This window comes from Acinonyx jubatus, chromosome E3 (genome assembly GCF_027475565.1).
Source record: "Acinonyx jubatus isolate Ajub_Pintada_27869175 chromosome E3, VMU_Ajub_asm_v1.0, whole genome shotgun sequence".
Taxonomy (NCBI): Eukaryota; Metazoa; Chordata; class Mammalia; order Carnivora; family Felidae; genus Acinonyx; species Acinonyx jubatus.
In genome coordinates this window covers 19,265,469-19,291,040 of record NC_069398.1, presented here as the reverse complement: position 1 = coordinate 19,291,040, position 25,572 = coordinate 19,265,469, and the positions used below count along the sequence as shown (strand labels likewise).

At 54.8% G+C, this 25,572-nt stretch overlaps 2 protein-coding genes across 4 annotated transcripts; one reads left to right on the top strand and one right to left on the bottom strand.

The window, feature by feature from the left end:
- Positions 1 to 3,166: 3,166 nt before the first annotated feature.
- Positions 3,167 to 21,614, top strand: STX1B (syntaxin 1B). Its single transcript, XM_027051649.2, has 10 exons — positions 3,167 to 3,446; positions 11,425 to 11,499; positions 11,701 to 11,800; positions 11,915 to 11,989; positions 14,509 to 14,582; positions 14,947 to 15,055; positions 15,237 to 15,310; positions 17,509 to 17,646; positions 17,747 to 17,857; positions 18,114 to 21,614. Exons 1-10 carry the CDS (start codon positions 3,417 to 3,419, stop codon positions 18,192 to 18,194), a joined length of 867 nt encoding a protein of 288 aa, XP_026907450.1. The 5' UTR covers positions 3,167 to 3,416; the 3' UTR covers positions 18,195 to 21,614.
- An 83-nt stretch (positions 21,615 to 21,697) lies between these two features.
- Positions 21,698 to 25,353, bottom strand: HSD3B7 (hydroxy-delta-5-steroid dehydrogenase, 3 beta- and steroid delta-isomerase 7). 3 transcript variants are annotated; one of them, XM_015076873.3, is made up of 7 exons: positions 25,208 to 25,353; positions 24,687 to 24,854; positions 24,321 to 24,476; positions 23,966 to 24,074; positions 23,561 to 23,660; positions 23,238 to 23,400; positions 21,698 to 22,743 (listed from the first exon to the last, which is right to left on the bottom strand). In XM_015076873.3, exons 1-7 carry the CDS (start codon positions 25,326 to 25,328, stop codon positions 22,328 to 22,330), a joined length of 1,233 nt encoding a protein of 410 aa, XP_014932359.2. In that variant the 5' UTR covers positions 25,329 to 25,353; the 3' UTR covers positions 21,698 to 22,327. The 3 variants fall into 3 exon arrangements, with proteins under 3 accessions (XP_014932359.2, XP_026907444.1, XP_053069676.1); XM_027051643.2 differs by having other exon boundaries at positions 24,687 to 24,858; positions 25,208 to 25,352; XM_053213701.1 differs by lacking the exon at positions 23,238 to 23,400 and having other exon boundaries at positions 22,577 to 22,743; positions 25,198 to 25,216.
- Positions 25,354 to 25,572: the final 219 nt, after the last annotated feature.

Sequence of the window (25,572 nt, the reverse complement as noted above, 5' to 3'; positions counted from 1 at the left end):
CCTGGGATATGGGGATGACTTTAAGAATCACTGAACAATAAGAAGAACTACAACTGTTACCACATCACATATTCCTGTGCCCATCTTTAGTGCCACAGCCAGATTTGAGATGAACGCCTTTCACCCCTTCATTTACTTAAATACTTGGGCACCTTTTTATGTGCTGGGTGACATAGTGCCACTGGAGAACCAGCAATGAACAAAACAAACAAAAGTCCCTGCCTTCATGGAACTTACTTTCTTTGTCTTTATGCCCAGGTAAGGGAGTGAAGGCATATACCATTCATTTATTCATTCATTCATTCATTCATTCATTCAAATTTTTAGTGAACATCTGCTTTGTGCCTGACCTTGGTTGCCGGGGAGAAGCAAACATGAGTCAGGCCCAGTCTGGTCTAGTGGGGAAGCTGACTCAGCCCACACCTCATGAGGTTGTTTGCCTAGACTTCTGGGAGAGGCTTGGAAGGATGGGAAGTCTGACTATTCAGGAAGGGACAAAACAGAGTACTGGGCAGAGGAAGTGGCACAGTGAAAGACTCCAGGGTGCCTGGGGTCCCTGATCCCTTTGTGTGATTAGGCTTGGGGTCTGTGGCCCAGGGAGGGAAGTGGTACGAGAGATGAGGTGATGGTGGTGGGATTCAAATGCCAGGGTAGCTACTAAGTGAAATCTGGGAGGCCATGATGGGTGGTGGAGTTGTTGGTGCAGGAGACTGATATTATCACATTTGTTTAGGGGACTATCGCACTAACACCTGGGGAGAAAATTGGATATGCAGGGAAGGGGCTACAGGTGGGAAGACCAGAGAGGGGGTGTTAGGATGGTCCAGGTGAAAGCCAATGAGGGCCTAGACTGACCTGAGGAGGTGGAAGGAGTGAGGAGGGAAAGGACCCAGGAGACAGCTCTGGGTTTGGCAGTTGAGGGAGGAGCTGTAACATTGTGGTTTTACAAGAATAGGCTTTGTAATCCAAAGCCCCAGCATGCAAGAGCCCCAGCTCTGTCCTTTACAAACCTTGTGAACTTAGATCCATTATTTAACATCTGAGCCTCAGTTTCCTGATCTGTACACTTGGAATAATGACAGTAGCAGCTACCTGGTTGGGAAGATTCTAGGAGCTACTAAGCGTGGCACCTAGGACATAGTGCATGCTCAGAACACAGCAGCATTATAAGGACAGGGGAGGGAACCAAGGTCAGCTTTTAGTCTGCTTTGAGTAACTGGCTGATGGAGATGCCATCTCTGATGGAGAATACAGGAAGGGGCACTTTGGGAGGAGAAGGCAAGGCCACCACAGCGTTGGAAGTTCCATCAAAGCCCTGGCCTCACTCACTATAGTTATGGATCTACTCATGTTTCTGATGACATCTTTCACCTCTGTGTTCTTGGTGCCCAGCTCAGTGCTCAGCCTTGTAGTAGGTGCCGCCTTTGAGGAGGAGGACCTGGCTTGCAGGTATAGATGTGGGTACTGTAGGCAAGTAGGTGCCGCTGACCCTGGGAAGTGAGAGAGTAAAGAAGAGAAGAGAACCCAGAGCAGGGCCCAGGAAACCCTGATGTAGAGGGGTTGTGGGAGAAAGGAAGGATCTGGAAGGAGGCTGGGAAACAATATTCAGAGTTGGGGGGCGGGGGGACTGGGCATGAGAGGCAGGAGGCAGGCTGGGAGCCAGGGAGGAGAGGGTTTCAGGAAGAGAGAGGTCTAGGCAAATTATGGAAAGAGCCCAAATGTCCATTGACTGATGAATGGATAGAGAAGATGTGGTATGTATATATGATGGGCTATTACTCGGTGATCAAAAAGAATGAAATCTTGCCATTTGCAACAATGTGGATGGAACTCAAATGTACTATGCTAAGCGAAATAAGTCAGTCAGAGAAACATAAATATCATATGATTTCACTCACATGTGGAATTTAAGAAACAAAACAGATGAACATAGGGGAAGGGAAGGAAAAATAAGATAAAACCAGAGAGGGAGGGAAACCATAAGAGACTCTTAAAACAGAGAACAAACTAAGGGTTGCTGGAGGGGAGGTGGGTGGGGGGATGGGCTAAAAGGGTGATGGGCATTAAGGAGGGCGTCTGTTGGGATGAGCACTGGCTGTTATGTGTAAGTGATGAATCAACAAATTCTACTCCTGTTAACTAACTTGGATTTAAGTTTAAAAAAGAGAGAGAGAGAGAGAGGTCATAAGGGTCCTATGTCACTGAAAGATCATGAAGGGTAAGGCCCCTGATCCATCTTACCCAGTGGTCGATGGATTTGGCATCAAGGAGGTGATCAGGTAACTTGGCAAAAGCAGGTTTAAGGCCTGTCAGGGGCCAAAGCTCCACTGCAGGCGTGGAACAATTGGTGTGATGTTAAAATATGGAGAAGGGGAGAAGAGAGGTGGGCATCAAGGAGAAGGACACAGGGTACTTGGACCTTCAGGTGTACCTTCATTCCCCTCCCAATGAGGACAAATTTCGTTTTCAACATTCAGAGCCATGTAAAGATAGGCCAAGAGTTCTGGTAAGGTAGTGAGCCCCCTGTCCTTGGAGGTAGACAAGCAGAGCTCTGAGACCCATCGCTGTCACAGAGCAGGCAAGGCTGTGCAAAATAAATCCCAAAACAAACAAGTCCCTGTCCTTCCAGGCTTGGCTGATTCCTTGCATCACAAAAGCCACCTAGAGGGTCGGTTTTGCTATTTCTAGTGTCCAAAGAACCTCCTGCAGGGACACATACACAGAGGTGGTCGTGCACACGCTCGCACAGATACTCACAGATACCAAACATAAAATCTATCTAATATCTCCTGGTGTAAAGGGATGCACAGCAACCCTTCCCTGGGTTATTCCCTTAATTCATTCCTTTACCCTCTTTCTGCCATCACCACCGCACCCCCCCCCCCCCCCCCCCCCGACCCAGCAGCTCGCTGCCTCCCGCCGCATCTCCTCTGCCTCTCTCCGAATCTCTCCCTGCTTCTCTGGTTCTGCCCTTCCCCACCCCCCTCTAGGCCTCTCCACTCCCCCTCTCCCTGGGTCCCTCTCCCCCGGACTACAACCCCCAGGCGCCCCCAGCCCCGGGCGCTGCGCATGCCCCCTGCTCCCCGCCCCCTCCCGGTTCCCCCCTCCCTCCCTTCCTCCTTACCTCCCTCCGCCCCCCTCCCCCGCGCTTCGGCTCCCGCATCCCTCCATCCGAGCCTGTGCCGCAGCCGCATCGCCACCGCAGCCCCGGCAGAGCCGAGCCCGGCCCAGGCCCCTGCCCCTGCCCGGCCCTCGGCTCGCCACCCCCGGCCCCGCCCCCGTCCGCGGGCCCCCCCCCAGCGGCTCCGGTGCCCCCCGGCGCCCCCAGACTCCGGCCTCCAGCACCGAGGCAGGAGGCAGGGAGCAGCAGCAGAGGCAGGAGGACGAGGAGGAGGAGGAGGAGGAGCCGTCGCAGGATGAAGGATCGGACTCAGGAGCTGCGGAGTGTGAGCTTGGGGGTGGGGAAATGGGGGGGCGGGACCCCAATATTGGGGGAGCGCGTGGGGGTGGAGTGGGGGAGGTGCTGGGACATGGGGGCAAATGATGGGACTGGAGGTTGGTAGTAGGGGCACCCCAGTATCTGGAGGCACCTGATGTCTCCAATGAACCTGCATTTTGGGGACAGCGGCTGGAAGAGGTTGGAGGCCATTAAGACTCAAGGGGGCAGGAGAGATTTCAGGGGCCTTAGATACCCACATTCCCAGGAGAGCCCTGGGGTCAAATCTGGGGATGCGAGAGAGTGAACATCAGGAGAGAATTGGAGGGTACTGTCTGTCATCCCCTGGGCAGATTTGGGGAATGAGAAAGATGGGGGCGGTTACTGGGCCAGGCTGAGTCTAGCGGGACCCAGATTTGGGGGGTGCTCTGGGGAAGGACACAGGTTGGGCCAGAGATGCTAACACCTGGCAGTGAATGAAGTGGATGTTTGTGTGTGCACGCGTGTGTTGCTCCTCCCTGTGGGGAGGGGGCACCTCTCAGAGGCAGGGAGGGAAGTAAGTGGTGGCCTCAGGAGACAGCCAGAGGGCCAAGGCCTGAGATTGGGTGACCCCAGAGGTGGGAGCTGGGGCTGCAGAAGAGAGGGGGAGGAGGTTCCATGCACAGGGCCACGGAACTGGGTTTTGTGACATGGACTGCTTTGCTGGGGGGAATTGGGGCATTCTGAACAGTCAGGGGCAGGTTGATGTGGACCCCTGGTCTGCAGGCCTGAAGAGGCCTAGCTCCAGGAGTCTGGCCAGGCAGTATGTGTTTGGGTGACAGGGGGAGGAGGGCGGCACTGATGTCCGCAGTGAAGGCTGCTATTTGGAGGGGCTGGGGAGTGGGGGCTTGATGAGAATGGTTTCTAGGGTAGGGAGAATGCTGGGGGATTTGTAGAAATGACCTGGGGGCCCAGAAGGCAAAGCTGACAGCTTGCTCTGTGCTCCAGGCCTGTGGTGTGATGTTACTAAAGTACTAGCCCCGGCCATGATGTATCCTGATGCACTGGGTCTTTCTCAGGGGGAGCCTGTTGGTGGTTCCCTGCTCCCAGGGTTGTTACCCCATTTGACAGATGAGGAGACTGAGATTTGGAGGTAGCAGGAACTTGTCCAAGGTCACCAAGCAAGTGGGTGGGAGGATCAGACTGGAATCTGGGTTTCCAGTCTGGCAAGTTGACATGTGTCTCTGCTTTTTTGGTCTTTGAAACAGAAGTCTGAACACTGGGGGTAAAAAGCTCTGTCTTTGGAGAGCCCCTGGATATGGGGGTGGGAAACCAGATTACAGAAAACAAGAGGAAGGGGCTTGAAGATAAGTGACTGTCATCTCTGGGGAAAGACGGTTTGGCAGATGAGAAGGAAGAAGAAACTGGTGGTTGAATAGGGAATTTTGAAGTTTTCTTTATTAAACTTCCACTGAATGTAAGGGTCAGGCATCTAGAAAATGGCAATAATAAAAACAACTAACCCCCTAGTGCCAGATATTGTTTTGAGTGTTTTATTCATATTTACTCATTTTGATCCTCACCTCAACCCTGGTACTAGTCTGATTCCATTTTACAGATAAGGAAATTGAAGCCCAGAGACATTAAGTATCAGGGATCAGCGTTCTGGATCAGAGTCACATAGCTAGTAAAAGGCAGGCAAGCAGCTGGCTCCATCACTGGTGCTCTAAACTCCCTTTCTCTCGCCATGCACTTTTCAAAGCAGGTTGCTGTTTGTAATCTCATTGGACCCTCACTGACCTCCTGGTAAGGTATGTGGACTAAGAGACTACCTCATTTTAAAGCTGAGGAAACTGATGCCCAGAGTGGGTAAATAACTTGCCCAAGGTCACACAGCCATCAAGTGAGGAATGTGAATTTGAACCCAGATCCCCTGCTGCCAGGACAATTCTATCACTCTAAAACCCAGAGAAATGGAAAGCCGTTGAGGTGAGGTAGTGGTGAAATCATGGTATAATTAGGGGGTGGGGGGTGGGAAGCTCCAAGACAAGGATGGAAGGGGAGGCAGGGCATGGAGTCCTCTTCCACATAGGTGAGGGAGGCAAGGAGGCCTGTCTGCTGGGGCTGCAGGGGGTAGGCAGTGTTGGGGGGGGGTGTGGCATGGAGGGGTAAAAGGAGTTGGGTAAGTGCTGGTGGCTCTGGTGTTAGTCACAGCTCAGAGAGACTAGAGATTTGGGAGGGGGTGGGTGGGGTGGGGAGAAGCTGCCAGATGTAAGGAGTGCAAGGGTCTCCCCATCAGAGTTGAGAGCGAGGAGACTGGGAAGCAGGAGAGACCGGGCAGGGTGTTGGAGGCCTGGTTAAGAGGTCTCTGAGATGCTGAGAGTAGTGGGGGGCAGTAGTGGGAGGGGATGTCAGCTCAGGGGACCTGATCATCTTCCCAACAATACTTTCGAGTTCCCCTGGGAACTCAGATCTGTTTATCAAATACCCTGTGAGGGCACAGATTTGGGAGTCAGACTGTCTGGGTTCAAATCCTAGCTTTGCTACTTCCTGTGTCACCTTGGGTTAAGTTTCTTAACCTCTCTGGCCCTCAGTTTCTTCATGTTTGAATTGGGAGTAATAATAGTACCCGTTTGCAGGATTGTCCCAAGGATTGAAATTAGGTAATATCAAAAAGTACCAAGAAGGGGCCTGGGCACAGCAGGGCCCTGTGAGTGTTTATTATTCCACATTTGACTTGCTTGTTTCCCTTGAACCTCATATCAGCCCCCTGGGATGGGCAGGATGTGACCCCTAATTTATTTTGGAGTAGACTGAGGGCCAGAGAGGCAACCGGACCAAGGTCAAACAGCTGTTAATGGCAGAGCTAGTGTTGAACCAGGGTTTTCTGTTTTCCAGTTCACCAAGCACCTTTGGGCATGAGTTGGGAGGTGCCGGACTGGAGTGGAGGCTATGATGGGGAGTTAATCCGCTGGATTGTTGTCCCAGGGTCCAAGGAGAAGGGCCAGGGTCAGGGCCAGGGCTCAAGAGGAGAGAATGGGAGCAAGTGAGTTGGAGAGGAAGATTGGGGAGGGAGAGAAGCCTGTGGGGTTGCATGGTGGACTGTGGAGTGGGAAGGCAGGAGGCCTGGGGGGTGGGGAAGATGAGGCCTGTAGGGAAGGAGGCTCAAATTTGAGGCCGGGTGGGAATGGGGGCCGTTAAAGGACAAGTCACACACTCTAAGGACAGGAACTGAGTCATCTATGTAGTACTTAGGTATGGGATAGGCACAGGGAGGACTTTCAGTGGTAGACCTGAAATAGTGAAAGAGCAGCCCAGTGTGAGAGGGCAGGGATCAGGAGAACCCTGGGGATGGACCACTGCCCCCCGGCTGCACAGGGCGCATTTCTGCTGTGCAAGCACAGCAAGTTCACCCCTGCCTCAGGGCTTTTGCACTTGCTGTTCCTTCTGTTGGTCCCTCTGTTTTGAATGCTCTTCCCTCTGCCTGGACCACTATTCCCTCTGACTTGAATTCTGTGTCATCAAATGTCACCCACCCTCAGAAAGGCCCTCCCTGACCATCCTGGGCCACCCCTGATAGCCGTTTCTCCCTCTCACTGGGTTCATCTCCCTGCTTGCCAGTTAGCATAGTCTGAAATCGTCTTGTTCATTCTTCGTCTCCCTCCAATAGAACGTCAGCTCCTTGGAGCTAGGACCTTCTTCCTGTCTTGTCCACCTCTGTGTTCTCAGCAGCAGCTAGAGAACTTGGCTCTGCTCATACATAGCTGCCAGGTGAATGAATGATTCAGTGGGGCACAGGGAGGATGAGGAAGGGAGTAGGGGGGTAAGGAGGGAGGGCAGAGCGGCAAGGTTGGGGGAGGGAGGGCGATGCTGGGTGCTGGGAGGGCAGAGAGGCCCAGTCAGGGAGACAGATGGACAGGAGTGGGGGTGCGGTGGAGAGAGGCTGCTGCCTCTAGATCAAATGATGTTTGCACCCCTGAGGAGCACCTGTGAGCATGTGTGTGCGGTGCGTGTTGGCACACGTGTGTTTACATACACACACGCGCACTCTGACTTTTCTGTCACCCAACACCAGGCTCTTTCTGCCTCTGTGTTAGTCACCTTCTTACCATCTGTCTCTGATCTCTGATCTCTGACCTGCTAGCTCACTCTGTCCCCCTCCTTCCATCCATGCATCTGTCTATGTGGTCTCCCCACACCAACGTACACGAGGGCCCTTGTATCTCTGATGGGGAAAGACTGAAGCTAGAGACTTGGATCTGATGCCCCCTATTCCCAAGGCGGTTCCAGAAGGTGCCCAGGACCTCTGCACTCTGTCACTTCATCCTTTCAAGCACTTGAGGAATTGGTGAGTAGGAAGAGCAGCGACTGTGAGTTTAAACCCAGGTGCCGCCCTGTCAGCACCCCATACAGCACCCACTGGATAATCTTGAGCAAGTCACTTAATCTCTCCGTGCCTCAGTTTCCTCATCTGTCAAATGGGTATAAGAATCGTATCTACTTCATGGAGTGGTTATAAGAGACACTCAAGACACTTTGGACAGGGCCCAGCTCACTGCAATCTGTAAACATGTGTTAGATTTCTTATCTTCTTCATTTTGCATATGAGGAAACTGAAGCTTGAGTTGTCCGTAAAGCAGATCGAGCGAGCGCATACAATCGTCTTTTTCTGGGTAATCTCATCTGCCCATAGCCTGCATTCTTTTAGGCTGGCCAACTTCTTCCAGAAATGGAGGCCATGCTCATTAGTGAACATGCACACTGCAGAGCAGGGAGGGCCCTTGGTGCACCAGGCTGCCCTTTTTGCAAATGAACTAGGGCTCAGAGAAGGGCTGAGATTTGCCTAGGATCACAGAATAGGGCAAGGGAAGGTAGAACTCCTGGCTTCCTGTCTGGGCTCTTCCTGCAGCCTGGCCCCTTACTGGTTATCTCCCCTGGCCACAGCAGTACTGGGGACACAGCAGAGCAGGACTGCGGGGACAGATCCTGGGATTAGCACCAGGCAGGTCAAGTGTCACCTCTGGCCTTGTTTGCTGTGAAGCCTTAGGCAGGTCAGGCAACCTCTCTGAGCCTGTTTCTTCATGTGTAACATGGGAGGGGCAGCAGGTAATAGCCAACCCTCACTAAACACTGCTTCTCTCTGGCAGCATTAGGCATTTTTCCTGCCTGGTTTCATTGCCTCCACCTGCCCAGCATTTGGAGTAGACGTTATCGCCATTCAGTGAATGCAGAGGCTGAAGCTCAGAAGGCAGAAATCATGTGGCTTTGCAGCTGCTAACCTGGGCAAGTTCTTCAGCCTCTCTGTGCCTCAGTTTCCCCATCTATAAAAGGGGGCTATAACAATATCTACCTCAGGAGGCTATTGTGAGAATTAAAGGGACAAATGTACACACAGGGCATAGAATGGTGCCCAGCTCGTTCTAACACGCTTTGTAAATGTTTGCCATAATTATAATTATGCTAGCCAGTGATCTTTATAGACTTTACATAAAGATTAAATGAGATAACAAGAATATAAGACCTATGTGGAAGGTGTTATTATAAAATAATATTTTCCTAGGATTTCGGGGCACAGAGCCTCACCCAGATTGGGCCTTAGCAGGAGCTGACCCGAGCGAGAAAACATGTGGTGGCAGAGTTGGTGGAAGGAGGTGGCCTGGTCTCAAGCCTTAGAAGGGGCTGTGGGGGAGGTCTGTCTTAGATGCCTATGATTTCCAGCCCATTCAGCCCAGGTGCCCTTGGACAAGTCACTTCCCTTCTCCCCCTCTGACCTCCTGTTCCCTCATCTGTGAAATGGGGACACTGATATTTGCTCAGCCTCTCTCTCAGGGCTGTGTGGTGAGGATCAAAAGGGATTATAGATGGAAAAGTGTTTGTACCCTGTAGAGGATTATTAGCTCTCGGGCCTCTACCTTTCTTCCTCTCTCAAGGACAAGTAAACAGGCAGCCAGGGATGTCCCAGGGCAAAACCTAAGGGAACTGGCTCTGGGAACAACAGTAGAGAGGGAGATTAGACTTTAGAAAATCAAAAGTCAGTGTGGGAAAGGGACAGAACAGGAAAGTTCCCAGGCACCTGAGCCAGAGACACGCCTCATGACCGGTGGGCAGCTGGACAGAGGGCCGAAGTCAGAGAAGTGGCAGAGGAATGGCTTTGGCTGTAGGGGAGGGAGACCTTGTGGGGCAGCTGGCTTGAGGACACAGTATCAGGGGAAGCCAGTGGGTCCTCAGAGATGAGATGAGCATCCCAAAGCCCCTCCGGGCCAAAGTTTATCAGGATAGCCCTGGTCTGGTGGAGACTTGAGAAGCCTGACGTCCTATCAGAGTCCCCGAGCCCGGCCTGGTATTACCTCTCCTTCTGAGGGCAGCTGTGGGCAGACGGAGGAGCCTCCCTTTCCCAGGGGATGTTTGGGATGGTCTGGAAATTAAATGTAAGTGCTGAACACATTTTCTGACATGGGGTGGGGCCCAGCGTCTGTGGGGAGAATCCCTTGAGTTCCATTTGGGCAGGAAGCTGGGGTGGCATTGAGAGTGTGCAGCTGGAGGGCTCCTCCCGGTGCTGCTGGGTCTCTGCTGATTCCGAGTTCACTTGGCTGCCTAGATTGCATCTAGGTCCCATCTGGCTCTGTCTAGGTTCGATCTGAGCTTGTCTGGGATCTGTCTGCCCCGAGTCTAGTTCGGTCGAAGCCTGTCTGGTTTCTGTCAGATCCTGTCTGTGATCTGCTCGGACCCTGTTGAGGTTCCGTGTGAGTGCTTGTCTTTAGATCCCAACAGGCTCTACCCCAAGTGGACACTTTTGGATCCTGTCTTGATTTCATTCAGGCTTTGGTGGTCAGATTCTTTTGGCTAGGTTCTTTCTGGAGGTCCGGGTGAACTCTGTTTCAATTTCTACTGGGGCCGATTAGAGCTCCTCATGTAATTAAGCTTGACAGGCTCAGCTTTTGTCCTCAGACTTCTGTCCCAAGCAGAGAAGAGTCTCAAGCCCAGAGTGTGTAGCACCGGGGAGCCCACCCTGTCCCCTCTCTTCTTCCCCAGCTCTGAATGAGTGTGCCGACCTGAGGGTCAGAGAGGCACAGAGGGCCCTCCCGAATGTCCCTGGGGTTGCCACACGTGTCAGAGGGCAGCTTTGCCGTGTGTGGGTGAACGTCAGCATGCCAGCGTCTCTCCATGTGGGTGTCAGTGGGCCTATTTCTGTGTGTCTTGTGTGTCAGCCCTTCTGTCCGTGTCACTGGTCTGTCTGACGGTGGCGGTGGCAGTGGTGGTGTGGGTGGGTAAATCCCTTTGTGTCTCTGAGCCCTGGGGGTGGAGGGCTGAGCAGCTGCAGGTTGCAACTGGGAAATCCAAGCAAGTGAGAGTAGGTGGGTGTGAAGTTGGGAGAGGCTGGATGAAAGAAGTGAATACGAGGGGCAGAGCAGCTGAGGGGGTGAGCGCAGGCAGCGGGAGGAAGACGCAGGGAGCCGGGGAGGTGGGGGTGCTGCCTGTGGCTCTCCTCCAGCCCTCCCTGGACTTGACTGCTTGCTCAACTTGGCGCCCGCAGCTGGCAGTGAAGTGACCTTGCACAGGGGACGTGGCTGGCCGGGTGGAAGCTGGAGGGGAGCAAAGTAAGGCCTGGGCAGGAGCAGCCGGGAGGGATGGTGGACAGGGTCAGGATCCTGGGCCTCCATTCCAGACCCCAGATGTTGCAAGGCTGACGTTTAGCCAGTTCATATGATACCAGTTCACAGCAGCTGTCCTGAGTGTCACCCACCTCCAGGGTGACTGGGCCAATTCCACCCTTGAGAGGGTGCCTTTTTCTGATTCCCTCCACCCTGTCCTTTGGGCTGTTGGCCACCTGGCTTCCGGGACCCCGTTCCACAAGAGAGCCAGTGTTCATTCTGACTGCTTGGTGCCCTTGCGTATGACCTGCCCCCCCACGTATGACCTCTCCCAAGACCTCTGCTCTGAGCCTAGAGCTGGGAGCATCAGACTCGGGGTAGGGACTGTTCATGGATTCTGCCTCTCTTGCCTCCCAGGCGAAAGACAGTGATGATGAAGAGGAGGTGGTCCATGTGGATCGGGACCACTTCATGGATGAGTTCTTTGAACAGGTAACTGAGCTTCCGATGCTCTCAGACCCAGAAGCTGGCCCCCAGCCAACAACTTCCTTTGCCCTGTTCCTGCCCCTGCTCTCCACTTCTACACCCCCTTGGCCCTTAGATCTTGCCCATTTACCTGAACCCTGACTGAGCCCCCGGGGCCCCTTGCCTGGCTCAGCGACTTGGCTGGGTATAGCTGATTTGCTGCTCCAGGTGGAAGAGATCCGGGGCTGCATTGAGAAGCTGTCAGAGGATGTGGAGCAAGTGAAAAAACAGCACAGTGCCATCCTGGCCGCCCCCAACCCAGATGAGAGTGAGTGCTGCTTCTGGGTGGCTATAAGGGGGATGGGGTTAGACAAGTAGGGGAGTGGTGTAGGGGGTCTGGGCTCCCGTCCATACGTGTCATCCTCTCTGGCTCTGTCCCCAGAGACCAAACAGGAGCTGGAGGACCTCACCGCAGACATCAAGAAGACTGCCAACAAGGTTCGGTCCAAGTTGAAAGGTGAGGAATGCAATCCCCAGACTAAGGAGGAAAACAACTGTGCCCTCGTTGGACCAAACATGCCTTTCTATAAGGAACGTCTACAAATTTCCAGGACCCAGATTCCTAAACAGTGAGAAAGCGCAAAACCCCCAGATTCCCCTCCTTGCTCCAGATTCTTTGGAGAAAGATACACGACAAGGAAGGGGGGGGGGGGTGGGGTTGTCCAAGTTGCGTCTGCACTCTGCTGGATCCATCAGCATGAAGGTCCACCAGAAAATACAGTCTACCAAGTGGCTTTAGTTTCATTAAATCCTTATTTCTCCAGAACAGGTGCCGGGCCTAGCACTAAGCACCCAGTAGGTGGGCTCAGCAAATGCTTCTGAATTGGTATCGTCGGTTCAGGACAGATTGGACTGTGTGGCTGACATCAGGAGCTGGCAAGCTTTCAGGAGGGACCTGCCAAATGCTTATGTATTTGCTCTAATTTAAGGACTTGGGTGCTGGTAATAACCACCTTCCCTCAAAGCATTGTGGGTTGGGAACCTCCTTGTCTGCTGGTGCCAGGGGAATAGCAGTGTTACCGTGAGGTGGTAATTCAGTATCAGAAAACATTTGCCAGGCACCTACTTTGTCTGAGGCACATTGCTGGGCTTTGGGGAAGAGGTGTCATGTCAGATGCCTGGCCTTGAGCATACTAACCTTTGTCCAGAGAGAGGAGAACAGGGACTCCATGCCTTCCCCGAGTCAGTGGGAGGTCATGTGTGAGCCTCCAGTGCTGATCTGTAAAAATAAGCCCTTTACACTTGTGTGCTGGAAAGGAAAATGGCCCAAACTGGGAGTGCATTAAGTACAAATCCAGACAGACAGAGTTCAACTTCCATCATCAACTCAGTTCTGGACAGCTTCCATCATCAACACATTCCTCACCTCAACTTTCTCATTGGTACAGTAAGAAAAACAGAAGCAATTTCAAAGCAGGTTTTTGGTTTTGTGTGTGTGGTTTTTTTTGTAGCAATTTTTTTTTTTCCTCTAAATGAAATCTTACAGAGAACTCCAGTATATACAACACGTGAAAGTCATGCTATTCTGGCTGTACTGGGGTTGGGAGACCCAGGGCCCTACCCGCCTCGCCTCCCCTTTACTCCTGGCAACAGTCCTTGAAGTTCTTTCTCAGAAGCAGGGTTCCATGGAACACCATTTAAAAATTCCTGGGCTCAAAGATTTCTTTGGGCCCATTGAGCTCTGACCTTAACACTCTCTATAAGACCAAGAGGTGGCTCCATGGATCATGAGTCCAGGAACAGACCAAGAAAGAACCCAGAGAAAGTAGGAGTGATGTAGAGAAGCTGACCTTCCAGGCCTCCAGAAAAAGAGAGGAAATTTTCTTCTTCTCCATCTTTCTCCAGCTATTTTGGTGGCATGAGCTTGGGCTTTGTGTGTGACCTTGGGTCAGTTGTTTTACCCATTTGAACCTCAGCTTCTAGTGTAAAACATGGACTGAATTCCTAGGATTGTTGTAGGAAGTCAGTGAGGTCCTGTAAAGGCCCCCTCACTCCATGGCTTGGCTCCAGTCCCAAGCCTGACAATAGGGTCCCAGTATGGGCCGGAGGCTCTGACTTCCCTGGGTGTGTGTTCCTGTGCTTTTCCAGCAGCAGGTGGGCCAGAGGTGTCACTTAGTTACTGTGCCCACCATTGCAGGTAAGGAAGCATCGGGGGTGCTATTCAGCCCCATATCTCCCCTGCTGCCAGCAGAAGAGAAGTGATGTTCTCAAGAATGGCCTGGAGGCCCTTCCAGGTCTGGAGGGCCTGGTTGATTCATCCCTGCTGCATATTCAGAGCACTGTAGATCTTATCACACACAAGCTCTTTTTTAGAAAATTTGAATGATAGATGTTAGGAGTGCATGATCCAGAAGCAGGAATCCCAGTTCATCTGTGCAGCTTTTCCAGAACATCTTGTAGAAGTGGGAATTCCCAAATTAGGGGTCACCTTGCAGGGCTGGGGGAGAGCTATTTTCTATTGGAACATCCCTCCCTCACCCTAGGATTTTGGAAGAAAAGGGCAGCCACTAGAACCTGACCCACCTGGAAGTGCCTGCCTTCTGCCAGAAAAACCTCAGGATGGGTTCCTGCCCTCTTTCCAGAGGCCTTAGGAAATGGAGAGTTCTCCACATACTGGAGACCCTCCAGTGGACTGGGCCCACACCCCCCTCAGTGGGGTTAAGCACGAGTTACAGCTGTGGGACTTTCCAAGACCCAGCACTTCCTCCTGAACAAGTAGCCCCTTTCTGTCTGGTGACCCGCGAACCCTCAACCTCCCCTCCTACCTGCCTTCCAGACGCCCTGAAACGTCTGTCCCTCTATTCACCCGCCTCCTGCCCCTGCCCCTTGGATCCTCTACTGTCTGCCCTCGCCATGGGTGTGACATCTCTTCACAGGCCTGGGGCCTGCCTCGGGGTGTCGACCTTTCCTACGTCCCGGACCCCTGCCCCACATGCCCCGGGTCTCCCGCCGGTCACTGCACCCTCTCTCCCGTAGCGATCGAGCAAAGCATTGAACAAGAGGAGGGGCTGAACCGTTCCTCCGCGGACCTGCGCATCCGCAAGACCCAGGTAGGAGGTGGCAGCCTGGCGGGTTTGGGGGGGAGCCGGATCCGACGGGGGAGGACTCCTGGCGGGAGCCAGGCGAAAAGATAGTGGGCGGGCCAGAGCCGAGCAAAGCGCTGGGCGGGCCAGTGAGGAGCCTGGGCGGGGTTATGGCGGGAGGGCGGGGCTGGGCCCTGTCTTCCAGCTCTGGTTGGGACCCCGCTGGTTAGCGAGTTGAATGGGGGACCTGGCGCGGGGGCGTCCAGGGACTGAGCAATTGTCTAGGGTTGGGATCGCAGCGCGAGTTAAAGAAGGGCCATAGGCCATCTCGGCTCCTCCCCCCTCCACTGCCTCCTTGACCCCTCCTGATGTGTCTGTACCCCTACCCTAGCACTCCACACTCTCCCGGAAGTTCGTGGAAGTAATGACCGAATATAATGCGACCCAGTCCAAGTACCGGGACCGCTGCAAGGACCGGATCCAGCGGCAGCTGGAGATCAGTGCGTGTACCCCCTTTCAAAATCCCCAGGCTTGCCCCAGCCCTCTTCCAGGCCCTTCCTCTCCCTGGAGACCTTAAGGCCAGGTGGGGGGAGGGTGGGCTCCTGGGCCTCTGCCCCATCCCACTACTTCAGGCCCCCAGACTGGCCCAGTCCCTGAGCAGGGAGGGCTTTCTCTCCACAGCTGGAAGGACCACGACGAACGAAGAACTGGAAGACATGCTGGAGAGCGGGAAGTTGGCCATCTTCACCGATGATGTGAGCCCCGGGTGGGGGTGGGTCAGGTTTTGGAAAACATTGACTCTCTTCCCTCCCCAAGCAGAGGCCGAGCTAAGGTCCTAAGTCCACCGTGGAATAACAAAGAGTGGGAAGCCAGGACCAAGAGTGGGAAGCCAGGACCTGGAACCGGGGAATTCCATGGGAGCAGAGCAGGAAGGCACCCCCATAAAAAAGGCCAAACTTTTAAGTAACCAGATAATGTTCTAAGCCCTTTACATATTGACAGTTACCTGCTACCTCATTCAGCCCTCACCACCACCCTCCGAGGCAGCCAGATTTCAGTGATGGGGTTAAATAACTCGTCCAAGGCCCCAGAGCCAGGATCTGGACCTGCGGTCTCCTGTCAGGGCTGGGGCTCTTCAGTGCTAAGATACACTACTCCCTCCTGAAGCGGGTCATTTCACCAAATGACTAATTTGCCTACATGTTGAAAAAATTTTTTAAAGTACCAGTTTTACTTTTGCTGACATTTTGCCCCCTGCCCTTGTCATCTTCAGTGTGACTGGATGGGCTTCCCCACTGTAGTTCTTTCTCTTTGTAGATTTTGCCTTGGCCTGCCCAGTTCTGTCTCCCTGCTTCTGCTGGCAGAATGGCTCTGGTTTAGATTTCTAGACCAGAATTCAAGTATGTTCAGTGACTATCTAGCAGTTTTCAGTAAATTGTTATTTAGAGAACTGATCTTTGTTAAATTAGCTTTGAGCAATTGATTAGGGCCCGTTAACCTGGAGCCCTCCCAAACAGCTCTGCCCAGTCTCTCTGTCTGAGAATGGAGAGGAGCTTGGTGGGTTCCAAGAGGACAGAACTGATCCCCGCCAGCAAAGCCACCATCACTGCAATGGAAACGCATCATTACAATGCAGGGTGGTTGGGATCTTGCCTGAGGGATGCCCTGCCTGCAGACAGGCCCTAAGGTAGTGGTTAACTACTGGAGTCAGGGAAAGATTCCTGGGGGGAGTAGCATTGAGCTGTGCTTTAAGAAACAAGGAACATTTGGACATGGTGAGATGGGCAAAGGGCCCACTAGACAAAGGGCACAGATTGAACAAAGACAGGGAGAGGGAACCACTTGCCAAACAGCCATTGAATGATTTGGGCTCATAGGATATGTAGGAGATGAGGGCAGAAAGGGAGACTGAACCCTGGCTAGAGTAAAGGTGTGTAACCTGTGGTGGTGGGGCGTGGGGAGGAATAGAGGAGAGCCCTGGAGGGTTTTAGAGCAGAGGAGTGGCTCCTCATGGAGCCTCAACAGTGAGGAGTTTGGGAAGAGAGTGGCCTGGCTCAGGCCAGGTTGTCTGCGGGGAGGAGGTATATCTGATTGTGGGTTGGAATCTCTCTCTCCCCCTGACTCTTGAGGGCTACAGTGCATTTCTTTTTTTCTTTTTTAATGTTTATTTATTCTTGAGACAGAGAGAGAGAGAGAGAGAGAGAGAGAGAGAGAGAATGAGCAGGAGAGGGGCAGACAGAGAGGGAGACCCAGAATCCGAAGCAGGCTCCAGGCTCTAGGCCCTGGGCTGTCAGCACAGAGCCTGATGCGGGGCTCGAACTCATGGACCACGAGATCATGACCTGAGCCAAAGTCGGACGCTCAACTGACTGAGCCACCCAGGTGCTCCAGTGCATTTCTTTATTAGTTCTCCCCCATCTAATGTCACAGGGGCTCCAGAATGGGCACTCTGCCTTCTCCTCTGGTCCTCCTCTCCTACTTGCTTTCTCTGTTGTGTCCTCTTTCTTTACCCTGTCTGCCTTTGACCAGACGGGCGCCCCCGATGCTAGTGGTGGCTCTGCACCCCTATCTCTCTCCTCCCTGGGCTTTCCAGGTGTGTGTGTGTGTTAGAGGAAGCCCTGGGTGAGGTGGTGGGCTCAGGTTGGTTTTTATTTCTTGTATCTTAACAGGCCTCTTTTAGTGCCTTACTGTGTGCCAGGGGCTGTTGTAATCAGCGTATACATATTAACTCACTTAATGTGCACAACAACTGTGGGAGGTGGGCACTGCTATTATCCACCTTTTCTAGGTGTGGAAACTGAGGCCTAGAAAGGTTAAACGGTTTGCCCACAGTTAGAGCTGGTAAATGACAGTTGGATTTGAACCCAGATGCTCTAGCTGCAGAATCCAAACTCATGGGAGTGAAGGGTGGTCTGCAGCTCCTCCCCCCTGTCCCCCACCCCCATTGCCCTAGATCAAAATGGACTCGCAGATGACAAAGCAGGCACTGAATGAGATCGAGACGAGGCACAACGAGATCATCAAACTGGAAACCAGCATCCGAGAGCTGCATGACATGTTTGTGGACATGGCCATGCTCGTGGAAAGCCAGGTACTGCCTTTCCCGCACATTCTAGGAGTCTGCCCTACGTCCCTGGGGTTCTTTCCTTTAGCCCAACCCCTACCCTGTCCTGTGCACATCTCCTCTGCAGGGTGAGATGATTGACCGCATTGAGTACAACGTGGAACATTCCGTGGACTATGTGGAGCGAGCTGTGTCTGACACCAAGAAAGCTGTGAAATATCAGAGCAAGGCCCGGAGGGTGAGCTGGGGCGGGTGGACCTGTGGGACAGGTGGGCTGGGCTGAGCGGTCGGGGCAGGGCTCAGGCCAGGGCTGAGGTGAGTGATGAAATCCAAAGGGAGGCCTTATCTCTGGCTCTGACCTCTTCCTTTTTCTGTTTTCTCTCCCCTCCTCTTTTTCCTTACACCTGCTTCCCCATCTTTCCCTGCATCTGTCTGTCTCCCTTTATCTCTCTGTCTCTCTCCTCCTTCTTCCCTGTCACCCTTTCTGCCTGCAGAAGAAAATCATGATCATCATTTGCTGTGTGGTGCTGGGGGTGGTCTTGGCGTCATCCATTGGGGGGACGCTGGGCTTGTAGGCCCCCCCATCTCTCCCAGACCCTTCCCCCACCACATTGGGAGCAATACCCCCACCATCCCCTTCCATCCCCTGCTCCAGGCTCACCCCCAAGACAGACCCAGGCAGCCCCCCCTTCCCACCCCCCGTCAGACCCTGGAGTCCCTGGACCTCACCCTGCCATGGACCACCCCTGCCCCCGCACGTAGATAGCAGCGGGCGTGATTACACATGCACACCAACATGCATGCCGCCAGCACATGCTCGAGACGTGTGGACACCCCAGCGTGTGTGTGTACGTGTGTAGATGTGTGTAGAAGCACCGAATCACCCTTCTGCCCCGCCCCCCCCCCCCCCCCCCCCCCCCGCCTCAGGTCTGTGTGTCTTCTGAGCTTCCCCCTTTCACTTGGGTTGTTGTGTGTAGACTGTGGCCGGGTATAACACAGCAGCCCACCAAGCCCCGCTCTGTCTTCTGTGAATAGATGTGTGTGTGTGTGTGTGTGTGTGGCCACAGATCCACAGACACACAATTCGCGTACATGGAATTTTGTGTTTGAGTGTTTGAATCCAGCACAACAGCACTTCTTCCACGGATCCCCACCTCCCCCATGTCTGCTATAGGTAGGGCCGGTCGTGAGTGTACAGACGCTCACACTCACATTCCCAGAGGATCCAGGTGGGCCCAGACACACATAGGCCATGGCAGACACCCCAGTGTGATGTTAAGCAAACCTTCCTGGCTTAGGCACCCCAGGGGCTGGCATGTGTCCCAGGGAGCGTGTGTGTGCATGTGTGTGTATTGTGAGCCTGTGGAGTTTAGCCAAGGTGAGTGGAAGCGTGTAAATAAGCTAGCTCGGCCTGTGTATACGTGTGCATTTCCCCCAGGAGGTAATGTGAGGAATACGTGTGTGTGTGTGCGCGCGCGCGTGTGTCTCAAGGACATGCCTGAAATTTGATGGGTCTTCTCCTTGGACAGAGCTCTCCGTATTGTGCGCTGGACACCCATTTTGGGTAGGCCCAAAAATACACATTTCTGTGCTATGTGGAATACATCTGTGTGAGAGTGTGTGCACGTGCGCCCACGTGTGTGTCTAGAGGCTTTCTACATGGTGTGTTTCTGCCCGCCTGTGTGTTATATGCACACACGTTTGTCTTTAAAGACACGTGCCCGTCCAGGTTTGTTTATCTGGACGTATCTGCCCTCTCCCTCTCTCCCCAGAGCTGCTGACCAACATCTGGTGTGGTCACACACCATCCCATCAACATTGTGCAACTGCAGCTTCCTGCCCTGCCAGGTTTCAGAGCCCCTGTGCACACGTGCCCACACGCCTGTGTTTCTCTGTGTCTCTGCCAGAGGGTAGACCTTTGTTGAGAGCGGGTGCACCTCGGTGTGCTCACGCATGCCCGGGCTGAGGGGGCCTCGTGCGGGGGGCCCACTGAGGCACATACATACACACAGGAACATGCACGCTCCCACGGGCGTGGTGCCCTTTCAGGCTGCACCCACTTGCATGTAGATGCCACCCAAAAGGGCTATTTGTGGGAAATGTTACTGACGAGGTGAATGTCAGGGGCCACCCCAGACAGACCGAAAATTAGGGCATTCCTGCCTTCCACACATTTACCTCCGAACTGGCCAGGGCTTGTCCTCACCACCACATCTGACACTCTGGACTCTGCCTCAGGGACTGGAACTGTTATTTCAGGAATACTGGAATGGCCGGTTGGCAGCAGCCACTCAGGGTGAGCCGAGTGCCAGGACCCATCCCCTGCCAAAATGTTGGCAATAGCTGTCCGCCGCCCCCCCCCCCCCCCCGCCCGTCCCCTGGGTTGAGATTGAAGGTGAGGGCACAGGCCCAAGCTTCTGAGGGTGAAGAAAGGGCCCACTCCTCCCTCACTGTGTAGACAGCACATGCACTATGCATGGAGGGTTGGGGGGTAAGGTTGGTGGCGGGGCTGCAGGAGATGCATGAGTAAAGGACCCACATATACAGGATTGAACACACAAGAAGTACGCCCTGCCCCAGGGTTGGGTGTGTGTGTGCAGATTGTCTCCCGGGGTCCCACTTCATGTGAAGTGGTGTGTGTGTGTGTGTGTGTGTGAGAGAGAGAGAGAGAGAGAGAGAGAGAGAGACAGGGAGACAAAGACACAGGGAGACAATGCGGATGTGACCTTCTGGAACACAATACCCCTCCCACCCTCACCCAGCTCAAGTAGCTTGACCCTACTTGAGCTGTGTGAGCCCTGCCTGTGTGACGCCAATATATGTAACCCCCAAGGTGGGCTCTGTTGAGGAGGGGAGCCTGTCTGTCCCTTCCAAGAATGTCCTTCTTCAGGACAGGCAGTTTGCCCCAGTGTCTGATTACAGCCCTCCTGCTCCCATCTCAGGCTTCTTTGGGGACATCAGAGCAGGCCCCAGCATCCCCACCCTTTTTCCTTCCTGCTGCCTAGCCAGGACACCCTTGTGGCCCCGGTGTTTCCGGAATTCCTACAGCCTTGGGGCCACAAGAACAAGGGTGGAGCCACGGCTGGAATGATGCTGTTGCCTCCTTGAGTGGTATTAGGCCCATAGCTGTCCATTCCTGGGTCTCCATTGGACGAGAGGATCCCCGAGGGTCTGCTGTGCCCCACCTTCTGCAAGTCCCACAGGTCATATGATGTGTTTGCTTGTTGGCTGCCGTGTCTGTACGTGTCCTGGAATGTCGTCTGGGGGCTGGTGGCTTTTGCATGTTCTTGGACGAGTGTGCTGCTCACCCTCCGTGCACCTACAACCTCCAAGCCCATGTGTGCCCTGTGGGTGGTCCTGGGCCTGGCCAGGGCTCGCTGCTTCCCCGTCCCCTTTCTCCCTAGCCCCGCCTCTCATGAAGCACACTGCGTGTCCATCCCATGTGCCTGTGGGTCGATGCACGCTCTTGCCACGCCTTGAGCGTGTGTACATGATGTGTTCTATGCATTCACCCTGTCCCCCCAGCCTGCCCCGCAGAGGACAAGATGGGTGGCGCCCGGCTCCCTTCTTCCCCCCACCGCCCCCTTCCCGCTGTGCAGCCGTGTGCGTTGGCGTGTGTTTCCGTGTCGCTGGCGTGTCACGTGATGTAGCCGTGTTTGCTGACATGAGCCCTTGCCCCTCCTGTTTCTCCGTTGGTTTCTAGAGCTCTTTCCCTTTCCTCCCCAGAGGGGACAGGACTCCTGGGGCCTGGCTGGGGGCCCAGAGCCAGGCCACCCTCTCCTGTTAGCCCTCAGAGTCCCATTTCTCTCTATTGGTGACCAAGTTGCAAATGGATAAAACACAGGAAAATTCTGCCCCGCCCCCTGCCCTGCATGTCCTGTCCCCAGAGGCCCCCCCACCCCCACCCCCACCCCGGGCCGGGTCGGGCCCCGTGGGACGGGAGAAATAGCAACCAATCCAACAGCGGGCGTGCTGTGTGCTCACTTCCTTCTGTCCCCACACGGGACGGGCGCCGTGGGGAAGGGGGAGACATGGTGGGAGGCGGGAGGGAGAGCTGGACAGGCAGATGGGCACAGGCTTGGATAAAGAACTTTAATCTAGGGCTTGGCCAGGTACAGCATTACCAGGGCATCCTCAGGCAGAGATCGAACATTACTGCAGGAACTAATTTGGGTGGAGGGGTGGGAAGAAGGAAAAATACACAGATTTGCGTAGGCTTCATTGAAAAGAGCTGTCCAAAGGTGATCAATGTTTGAAAATAATGGGACTGTGGTCCCTGAGGGAGGGCCAAAGTGGTGACAGGAGCCAGAAAGTATCTTCACTCTGAATCCAGGCCTGAGGGTCACACCTGGACACAAGAAAGCCAGCATGAAGCCCATGGAACTCCTACTCACTTCCCGCTCGAAAAGCCAGAAATGGGATGGGCAGTTGAGAACATCAGGGGAATCAGACATCCGCCAACCAGCCATCAGGCCTGGGTTGAGAGTGAAGACATGCCCGCCCCAAAACCCTGCCCTAGAACTTGGACGCATCAGGACATGGACTGAAGGCTCATGGGATTAAAACTGTGGAGAGCTGTAGGATAACCAGTGTGGCACCAGACCCCTCTTCCAGCTCTAGAATGCAGCCTTCCCTCCCCACCCAGGGTTTGAGGGCTCTGGACCTGGATGGATGTGCCATGCTGGGCTCCAGGGCCCCAGCTCCACTGTTAAGGGGCTGAACCCTCCACGGCCTGTACCCAGCGGATGGTGCGGGTCCGGCTGTCCTCCCATGAGAATAGGGGCTTGTAGCCGAAATGGCGCTGGGCTTTGTTGGTGCTCACGGTGAAGGTGGTGTTGGCCACGGCCAGCGTGTAGGGGTTGAGCAGGGGGGCGTAGAGCAGCAGTGGCCGCAGCAGCCACTGCAGCAGGGCATTGAGAGTAGCCAGGAGCATCAGCAGCCAGTAGGGCACCAGCAGGCGGGTGTCCACCAGCCGCAGCCCACAGGGGCCCAGGAACTCCATGTTGAAGTCCTCGTAGCTCTTATAGGGTGATTCGTCATAGCAGAAGTACACCTGGCCGCCCATCAGCGCAGCTCGCTGCTCCAGCTCTTGGGCTACCAGCACGTGCATCCAGGCCACATTGCCTGCCAGTGGAGGAGGGGAGGCGAATGTGCCCCTGAGTGCCCTGGAGACGACGCAGACGCTGCTCTCCCCTGGGCAGGCCCGTGTCCAAGCCACACCCCCTCCGTGGGCTCACGTAGGCACGCCCACATAACCACAGCGCTGGTGAAGGGTGCTTTCTCCTCTGCCCTGTAGCCACTTGCCCTCCCGGGCCGGCCTGCATGGATGCTACTTCTTCTGTTGGCCCTGTGGAGATGCTGCCCCTGTCCTCTCCTGGGGAGAGGCCGCTCCCGTAATTGCAGTCCTGTCCTCAGCCTGTGGCATGTTTTCTACGTTAGCCTTCCCAACTCACACAACTGCAGTTTCCTCTGCGGCCTGCGCAGACAACGCCTGCATCTCCGTCTACTCTGGTCCACATATGGCTCACCCTTTTCTAGCCAGGGCACACACCGCCCACCCGGGACCACATGGGTCCTGCCCTGTTCTTAGCCTGCCTGCTGTGTAGGCTGGGCCTTACCCACATAGACCCGGCTGTGCTCCACAGAGGCTGGGATGGCCCGGAAGAGCCGACCCCCCAGACGAAGGCCCTGGTGGTAGAAGTCTCTCATGATCTGGTGGCCTTCACCGTAGATGCCAGTGGGACGCAGGGCACATGTCACCAAGGACAGTCCCCCATGGACCTGGGGGCAAAAGGCAGGCAGGGCTAAGACGTAGGACCCAGAGGCCTGAACTGGCCTCCTCAACCTGGAGATTGGATACAAAAAAGTCCTGCTGGCCCTGGCTCTGCCTCTGACCAGGAGCCCTCCACACCCCCACTTTGTGTCTCTTCTCCTGTCTCACCTTCCTTCCATTGGCTTCCAGGACCAGCCGTTCAGCTTGGGCCTTGCTGCAAGGGTAAGGGTGTCTGTGTATTGCTTCATATGGGGTGTCCTCATTGCCCCTAGTTGGGGGAGAGGGAGAATTCTTTTTTTTTTAATGTTTTACTTATTTTGAGAGAGAGAGAGAGAGAGAGAGAGAGATCAGGGAGGGGCAGAGAGAGAAAGAGAATCCCAAGCAGGCTCCATGCTGCCAGCGCGGAGCCCGATGTGGTGCTCGACCTCAGGGTTCGTGAAATCACGACCTAAGCCCAGATCAAGAGTGGGACACTCAGCCGACTGAGCCACCCAGGTGCCCTGGGGAGAGGGAATGGTCTTAATGCGGAGGGGAGATGGGGCTCTTACAGTATCAAGGGGAACCTCAGCTTACCTGTAGAAGGGGTGGCCTTTGATATTGGGCCCCACAACTTCCATGCTGCTCGTGTAGACCAGGAACCGTGTTCCAGTCTGCACACAAGCCTCAATCACGTTCTTTGTGCCTGGGAGAGGTGGTGGGGAGAGGGTGTACCCGAGCTAAAACTTCCTCCCTCTCTGCATCTTTCCCACCCACCCCCATCCCCAATTTGGGTGAGGGCCCGTGGCTTCCTTCCCCAGGTCCCACAGCAGGTCAGTGAGGGCTGCTGACCTGCTATTACAGGGGCAGGAGTACCCAGAGGACAGGTTTCCACAGGAGGATCACAGAAGTCAAGGTCAAAGAGGGGGTGGGGAACAAACAGCCACCTCACCCTGGACGTTGACCTCATAGATGGTCTCAGGACTGGCCCTCCCAAACACATCCACCAGCCCAGCTGTGTGGATGACCACGTGGGCTCCAGCTACAGCCGCTGCCACCTCATGGGCCTGGGTCACATCCCCCTGGATGGCAGTCACCTGCACGGGCCCTGGTAGGGATAGGAGCAGGCGGAGGCAGTGTCAGAGCTGGGGCCACCAGCCAGCTGCTGGGTTCAGCCTACACCCTCGGGAGCCACATGTTCCCAGCGTGACTCATTCATCCCATCCATGTGCACCGGAAGACATAAACAGGCATCATCTTTTCCACCACGGCAAAGGGAGTCCACCCACCACCCCCGTTCCCTCTGCTCCACGATCACCTGTCTTCAGCTCCTCCAGCCAGGGACCCAGGTGCAGGTCAAAGACCCGCAGCTCATAGAGCCGGGGTTCCCGCTGCAGTAGCATCCGCACCACATGCTCCCCTAGGAAGCCGCAGCCACCTGTGACCAGGTACACCAGCTTCCGGGTCTCTGCAGAGTCTGCCATGCCTGGCTGGGGAGGAGAACTGGAGTTGCCTGCCATCACCTACCCCAGTGCCAGCAGCTCACCTGTTACTCCTAGACAGGGCCTCTGGCCCAGTGGACTGGATCAGCAATCCAGGGGCCGGAGCTGCTCCTGGAGGCTGCAGCAGCCAGGCTAACCCACCCTCTGACTGCAGTTACTGAGATAAGAAGGGGGAGGGCTTGGCATTTGGGAAGGGCTCAGGGTTTGAGCTGGAGGGGGAGGTTCTGGGACAAAAATGGAAGGTAGGAGTTAAGGGCTGGGAAGGAAGCGAGAGGGAGATGGGGAAGACTGTAACTAGGGAAAGGGACCCGTGGGCCCTGGCATCACCTCTGCCTACCTGCAGCCACAGTCCCAGGGTGCCCAAACTGGCCACCAGAGGAGGGACCCTCTTCTCTCGGCGCCTGGGCCAGCCGGCCAACACACCGTCCCCTTCCGCTTGCTCCTCCCTCCTGGCCCATTCCAGGAACAGACACCAGCCCAGCCTCCACCCGTCTGTCCCCCACACTCTTGCCATAGGGCGCCCCCTGGTGGCCACTCTGCACTCCACTGCCATCTGGTTCCAGCAAAGACCTTGGGGAAGGGGCTAGGGAAGCCAGAACCAGCCGGGTGGCTACTGAGGATGGAGCAGGTGGGGTGACCTCATTCCCACTGCATGATGTCAGTCCTTCCCTTTTGCTGGATTTCCCAGGATGCCAGAAGCCC